Source organism: Simochromis diagramma, unplaced genomic scaffold (genome assembly GCF_900408965.1).
Source record: "Simochromis diagramma unplaced genomic scaffold, fSimDia1.1 OVJJ01000061.1, whole genome shotgun sequence".
Lineage (NCBI taxonomy): Eukaryota > Metazoa > Chordata > Actinopteri > Cichliformes > Cichlidae > Simochromis > Simochromis diagramma.
The window spans coordinates 831408-839494 of NW_024386945.1; the positions used below are offsets into that span (position 1 = coordinate 831408).

General features: G+C 42.5%; 1 protein-coding gene across 1 annotated transcript; it reads right to left on the reverse strand.

Annotated features, from left to right (window-relative positions):
- Positions 1-210: 210 nt before the first annotated feature.
- LOC120737467 (tubulin alpha-1B chain-like) lies at positions 211-3172 on the reverse strand. Its single transcript, XM_040038191.1, has 4 exons — positions 3039-3172; positions 1674-1896; positions 1439-1587; positions 211-1337 (listed from the first exon to the last, which is right to left on the reverse strand). The coding sequence occupies exons 1-4, from the start codon at positions 3039-3041 to the stop codon at positions 357-359; spliced, it is 1356 nt and encodes a 451-aa protein (XP_039894125.1). The 5' UTR covers positions 3042-3172; the 3' UTR covers positions 211-356.
- Positions 3173-8087: the final 4915 nt, after the last annotated feature.

Sequence of the window (8087 nt, forward strand, 5' to 3'; positions counted from 1 at the left end):
GTAATTGAAATTGAAACCAATTAGTTGTCCAGCTTCTGATTATAATAGACATTGTTAATGTTTAAGAAAACATAATATATCCACGTATATATTCTGACAAGCTTTGAGCTTTAAATACAGAATCTTCAAAATTATAGCTCAAAATTTGGAGTTGCATCATTTTGTTGTTGTAAATATGTATTTGGGCTGAATAAACACAGGGCAAAGGACTTCACATCACAGAGGTTTTATTTAGAAGACAGCCAAACTTGACATTTTCAGGAGTTTTTAGTCTTAACAGCCAAACTGACAAACATTTCTGTTTGGAATGCATTCAAGAACACATTGCAATCAATTATTATCTGTTAATGCTTGTTTTAATACTCCTCTCCTTCCTCCTCTCCCTCACCCTCAATGGAGTCGACTCCCACCTCCTCATAATCCTTCTCCAGAGCTGCCATGTCCTCTCTGGCCTCGGAGAACTCTCCCTCCTCCATACCCTCACCCACGTACCAGTGAACAAAGGCACGCTTAGCGTACATCAGATCGAACTTGTGGTCGAGGCGAGCCCAGGCCTCTGCAATAGCAGTTGTGTTGCTCAGCATGCACACAGCCCTCTGGACCTTGGCCAGATCTCCACCAGGAACCACAGTGGGGGGCTGGTAGTTGATGCCAACCTTGAAACCAGTGGGGCACCAGTCCACAAACTGGATGGTGCGTTTGGTTTTGATGGTGGCAATGGCAGCGTTGACATCTTTGGGCACCACATCACCACGGAACAGGAGGCAGCAGGCCATGTACTTGCCGTGGCGAGGGTCACATTTCACCATCTGATTGGCTGGCTCAAAGCAGGCGTTTGTGATCTCAGCCACTGAGAGCTGCTCGTGGTAAGCCTTCTCTGCAGAGATGACTGGAGCATAGGTGGCCAGGGGGAAGTGGATACGGGGGTATGGCACCAAGTTGGTCTGGAACTCTGTCAGATCAACATTGAGGGCACCATCAAAGCGGAGGGAAGCAGTGATGGAGGACACAATCTGACTGATCAGCCTGTTCAGGTTGGTGTAAGTAGGACGCTCGATATCGAGGTTCCTACGGCAGATATCGTAGATGGCCTCGTTATCTACCATGAAGGCACAGTCAGAGTGCTCTAGGGTGGTGTGGGTGGTCAGGATGGAGTTGTAGGGCTCCACCACAGCGGTGGACACCTGGGGAGCTGGGTAGATGGAGAACTCCAGCTTGGACTTCTTGCCGTAGTCGACAGACAGACGCTCCATCAGCAGGGAAGTGAAACCAGAGCCGGTGCCACCGCCGAAGCTGTGGAACACCAGGAAGCCCTGAAGACCAGTGCACTGATCCGCCTGAGGAGAGAGAGGAAGAGATGACAACCAGGCATGAGTTACTTCATTCAATAATTTAATTCGTGTATACATTTTATACTAGCTGCTTTCAATTCACCCACCAGTTTGCGGATCCTGTCCAGAACCAGGTCAATGATCTCTTTCCCGATGGTGTAATGTCCACGGGCGTAGTTATTGGCAGCATCCTCCTTGCCTGTGATCAGCTGCTCAGGGTGGAACAGCTGGCGGTAGGTACCAGTGCGTACCTCATCTATGCAAACAACATTACATTAGTTTTTCTTTAAAGATTTTTTAATTTTCCTACATTATTGTTCAGCGAGCGGTGATGACACTTACCGATGACAGTGGGCTCCAGGTCCACAAAAACAGCTCTGGGGACGTGCTTTCCAGCTCCAGTCTCGCTGAAGAAGGTGTTGAAGGAATCGTCTCCTCCTCCGAGAGTCTTGTCACTGGGCATCTGTCCATCCGGCTGGATCCCATGTTCCAGGCAGTAAAGCTCCCAGCAGGCATTGCCGATCTGGACACCAGCCTGACCAACGTGGATGGAGATACACTCACGCTGTGGAGAGAAAAGAAAAAGAAGAAGGTCATCTATCTATATTTAATTTGGATTTTATTCCACATTTTGTCACTGCTTTTACATGTAACCCCTCTCAAGACATGCATCTTAAAATTGGACACATTTTGTTGCTCCCTCTATCTTAGATGAGCAGTGCAGCAGGAGGTACCTCCCTGCACCACAAACAGCAGGGAAAAGAAATGCCTGACAGCAGCAGCCCCCGCAGAGGCAGGACGCTCTCCTCTTCCCTCCAGTGTTTTTTGTCCTCTTGTCCTTTTATCCCTCTCTCTTACCTCTCCCCCTCTTTTGCAAGCAAAAGCACACATGCAAATTGATTTCCCTGTTCAAATGCGCACAGCCTGGAATATTCCACTTGCTTCCATGTCTTGAGGATGCAAAATCACAGTGAAGAAAACATAACATCAATCTAGCTAATTAGGTCTATGTCTTTTTGTAATGCACAAAACCTTAATTTGGTCCTAATAAATCATCATACAGAACACAAATCGTCTTCGAGAGTGTAGGTTTATTTAATATTTCAGGACAAATATAAAAATAGAGGCATTTTGTTGTGTCAATTTATTTTCTTTAACCTTTAAATTAAATTAAATTAAAAACACATTTGCTGCTGCATCCTATGAATTAAAAATGATAGCTGCAATTTAATTTCTCCATCCATCCCCACCCAATCTGCCCCTCCCTGCCTTTAAACAGGGTCGTGCGTTTGTAAGGTGCCAGATTTATGATTTTTACGTGTTAAAATGACAAAAAATGTGAATATTGACATAAATAATGCTATTCATTTATATGAAAAGCAGCTCTACTGTCTTTATTGTCAGTCTAAACAACGCCACTCTGTGCATTGTTCTCATCTCTACACAATGCCAATCACATCGTGCCACTACCGCAGACCAAATCTGTGCATCATCTGTGTAATACGATTTGTTTTCACGCTAAAATATATCTATATCGAGTGTTTCGGTAACACTTGCTATTCTATGCGTTTATGTGTCTACTGAGTTTTAAAAATGGTTTTCTAGCGATGGGAAACCCGTTCAACAACCGAGACACCGGCGCCTGACTAACCTGAAATTCCACCTTACAAAAACGGTTTCAGAGAGGAACGAAGGGAAATATCTTACCATGATTCCGTCTGAGGCTCAAAGAGGAAGAGGAGAAGGAGAAAATGTGAAGAAAGAGGCTTTTTTTAAAAAAAGGGTCTGTTTGGGTTGCGTGTTGTACCCAACGGGGTCGATGCAACAACTGCTGAATGGGAGGGCGGCGCTACCAGATTTATACAGGCAGGGCAGGGGATTTGCTCCTGTGCACGGAGGAAAAAAACGCGTTTACTACCACCATTTGGTGGCTGATGCAGTTCTGACATAGCTCCTAAATGTTTTTGCAATTAAATATGAGAAGTACAATATATTAATATTTTAGAAGCCAGCAATGAAATAAGATAAATATAAATATCGTGATTCTTACTAGTGGATATGTGGGTATGTTACGTTTTTTTGTTGGGGTGAAAAATATTCTCATACATTACATGACAAGAAAGACTGTCCACGAGCTCCTTGCAATGTAAATTTTAATAGCAGCGGCAGAAGAAGAAGTCTGAATTTCATTTCATTTTCACTGAATAAAGGGCTAATTCAAACAAAGCTCATTTATTATGCATAGAGGCTTGAGCATCTATTATTTAGGTGTGGCAAGCTGCAAATCAATACAAAGCTGTCCTCTTTGGTGAGATTTCGACTGTAAATATTTGTGGATTTTATTGTTTATTTTTCCAGAAATGTAGTGCATTAATATTGATGCTTTTGCTGCATCCACCCCACTGGTGCTGGTATCATCCGGGCACCCAATGTTGCAGGAGTCTGCCATGGTATCTGCCTGCCATGCCAGCTCCTCGGCTCTCCTCCCTCTTTGTCCTAGATTCTCTGCAATGATGTCATTCAGTGGGCCGATCACGTGGCTGCATGTCCGCCTGTGTGTCTGTTGTTCGGCAGCACGCAGTGTGGGTTGAGCTTCTTCTGGTTCTGTCCAGTTTGAGGAACTGAAATTGGCTGAACTGCAGTTTATGTGACATAATGGCTGTGTTAGAGAACCTAAACGCCACTAAGACTTAACAGTCTGCAGTTACAACATTAAAACCCGTCCCTTTAAGCTATCTGAAAATCCAGTTAAGAATGGGAGTCACCTGAAAAGGCATGTAGCTTAATGCTTTTAAGTAAGGCTGAAAGAAAAAGGGGAAATCCTTGATGCAGTATAAACTAGTAGCCACCTAAATGTGGGTTCTCTCATTAATTATTCAGCAGGGCAGTGAGGATGTATGATTTACAGCCAGCCTTTAGTGGTTGCTACACTCAAAATGAACTGCAGGAGATGAAAGAGAAGGACAGGAAGCAGCAATGGCTGACAGCCAGGACTTCTTGAGAGAACATTCTCCACTCCCCTTCCTCCTCCTCCTCCTCAGCAGCTGTGAAACAGGGAGGGTCTAAGCAGCTGCTCACCAAGAGGAGAGAGGGAGGATGGGAATGCTGTAGAGATGGGAGTGGTCCTTCATGGCGTTGAAACTTACCGCAATGCATCCTGCAAACTGGGAATCTGATACCCGACAAAGTGACCGAGCATGTTTTCCACCTGTCACAGCAGAGCTCGCATGCTGATGGCTTTAACGCAGGTGCAGGCAGATCGACGACATGGATGTGTATTCATCCTCTAGGACAGAAACAGAGAAGCATTTCGAGCTTTTGTCTGTGTGAGGCTGTTAGGGCGGGGCATCGCCTCACAAGAAAACTGGACTGGAAGAAAATTAATAAATAAACATAAAATAAGAAAATCAGAAAAATAAAAGCGATGATAATTTAGCTGAGAATGTAGGCCAGATTTCTGATGTAGGTCAGTATATTGACTGCACATAAATCACAGCATCTCACATAAAGAAACACAGCTAACACACAATCCAAAATCACTGCGTAACTGCTGTCATTTAGTTTTTAGATCTAGATTGCATCATTGAAATCTGCATTATAAAATATGCACAAAATATAAAATATAAATAATGTGTACGTAAATGGAAATAGCAAGTTTGTGTGGGTACATTAGGGATTGAAAAGAATGAAGGCAACAATAGTTTGCTCAACTTCAGATCTGTGGCATCGTATATTGCAAAAATAAATAATATAATGCACTGGTTTCCAAACGTTACATTGTGAGACAACTATATTTGATTAATTAATTATTAATTTAGTGCAGGAGCACTCTGCATGCATTCTTTCTCTCACGCTGCTCACCAGTTCAAGCATTTCACCAACAGCTTCAGCTGGCCCGGGGATGTCAACGGCGTTTAGCTGGAGCAGATCATCAATCAAGAAAAGTCGGTGATAAATACATGGATGACACACTTGAAGTCAAAGAATTTAATCAGAGAACAACACCACAGATTGCTGAACTGTAATAAAGTGTTTGATAAGCATTGAGGTCTCTGCACAGTTACAGGAAGAATGATTTTATTACCATTTAAACAACAACCTTGAATCAAACACTGCTTGAGCTTCAGTCACGGTGGATTGTTAATAGCTAACCCTTTACACCATTCTTGGTCACATAAATCCTGGAAACCACAAATCCACAAGTACCAAAGTCTAAGCACAACATCACAGCATAACGGAAATAACGATCACGGAACGACTACATTAAGTATTTGAAAGTAAACATTAACAGTCCCATGAGGGTTTGTACTTCCCTTTACAGGAATGTTCTTTACTTAGAAAAACGAAATAGAAAAACTGAGTACTATTATGCTCCTGTGTATCTGGGTAAAATGTATGGACATCAGTATTATAAAAATGGTAAAGGTGTGTAAAGTTTTTACAGATGTTAAGTCTGAGGGTTTTCCCCATAGGCGTCTATGCGGAGTCCCCCGATGTAACCATTACAAAGAACGCATGATTCACTTTTCAGACTTGGAAGCTATGTCCGTCTTATATACAATCTGTGTTTTACATACACTGTGTGGCAATACTCTTGCTCAAAAATTCCAAGTGGCATGCTTGGTCCAGATGTTAACCCACAAGAATCGCTGGTGCCCATCTCCAGCTCGGACAAACCGTGAGGGTTGCGTCACGAAGGGTCTCTGGCACAAAATCTTTCTTGCATCAAAAGTGTGGATGACATATAATATTGCTATGTGATCAGCTATGTTGTTGTTGGAGATGATGGCACTGATGGAAGGACACGAGGCACAGCTGATGGTAGCAGAGCTATGAGAGGCAAGGTTGAGATGGTTTGGACATGTGCAGAGGAGCAGTAGTAAATATAATGGGAAAAGTTATGTTGAAGAGAGCTGTCTGGCAAGAGGAAATGGGGAAGACCAAAGAGAAGATTCAGGAATGTAGAGGGGTCAGTGTGAGAGGAGAGGATGCAAGGGGATAGGGTGTTTGCACATGCAGTTTATATGGAGCTATAAACAATACTTAACTAAGCTATAAAATATAATATACAAAATCTAAGTAACGGGTAATATAATCATAATCATATATACTCAAAAGTGTTTAAACAACCTTCAATTCAATAACCTGTCCCATGTAAGCAGAGGATAAATCAGGATGATAAGAGGTAAAAAAAAAAAAAAAAACGTGGATTTTTTAATGCTGACACAACTGTTTCTTGGGATCCTTTTTTAGATGATGAGAAAAGACAATAAAATCTAGTCTTGTTTTCCATCTGCTGTTACTGTAAACACACATCTCTCAGGTCTGAGTCTCAACATAAAGCAGCCCCTCGTTCAATGGGATACCACTTGGGACTCTGGGACAACTGTTGTCATAGAGTTTCATTTGTTGTTAGAAACCAAAGTGCTTAACTCCCTGCCAGTTGGCCCATGAAAACCAATTTATGGTCCGTTTCACTGAAATCTGAAGGTTTAAGAAACCAGAAGAGCCGCATTCACAGTCTTAAGAAAGAGTGATGCTTTGGATGAAGTGCACCATGCATGGAATCAGTCAGCCCCACCCTGACATCCTCACGACATTTTTAAATTTTCACTGGCTCGATAAGACAAGGATTCATGCACATGTAGGGAAGAAAAAGCCTGTTTCTTTACAGACCGAGGAGTGATGATAGATTTTAGGAAAAACGTGGCTTATATCCCACCACAGAGGCAGCTGCAGTGCAGGCCCTTAATGCTACTATTTAAGCTGGACCACGTGACCACCAGATAAAGGCGGTCTATGTGGATACTGGTCTGTATCCAGGCAACTCCTTTATTCATTTCCTAGCAACCGTTAAATCTTGGGAGGGGGGCTGGGGGTTGGGCGTCGTTGGCCTACATGTCCCTCATATATGACTGGGCAGTTTGACCTCTTTTATCTGAAGAAGACTGGAAAACAAAGCCAAATGGCTGTTAATCTGCTCAATAAAACACCACATCTATTATGTAGCAGGCAGTAAATTTTGAATAGTATGTAAAAATCTGTATGCATGAAAACCTACAAAGGTCATATCAAAAATACTTGTAACAGTGATGGTTTGATAATAACTAAAGTTTTGTTGTTGCCAGCCAACGTGGATGGGTGTTTAAACTCCTCTTTAGGTTAACTGCAAATGCACATTTTATAATATAGCCTTAAGGAAAAGTAAGACACTGGAAGATCCATATATATCCGGTGAAAGGCTTGAAATTCAGTCTGATGGTAACAAATTGGAGGGGCGATTTGAAGAAAGATTAGCTGATTGGTTTGGTATTGGAAAATGTGAAATAAAATAAGATGTATTATGGATAAAACCTGATAAAGTCAATTATAAATAAAAGTGAATACAGTTTTCAATATCAAATGCACAGAATAGTCCACTTTTTAAGTGTTTCTTGAATTTTATTATAAGCCTTCCTATTAGTTATTCTGTTTTTGTTTATTAGTTTTAGCATGAGGAGCGACATATGGAGAGTTTGTGTAGAGCAGCCGGGTCTGTCTGGCACAAACATGCTGAAAATTACGCAGCATTTTTCCCATAATCAGAGGCGCCATGCTTGCAGTACAATACGGCAGGATAGTAGGGTGGGGTCTGCTGGGCGGTCCTTGTAGTGAGGAGAACCGCTTATCCAATCGAAAGCCGCGGAATGACTGGAAACGTCAGACTGACGGGAGATTGGCCAATAGGGCGCAGCAGCCACCGGCGCCGGGTCTTCC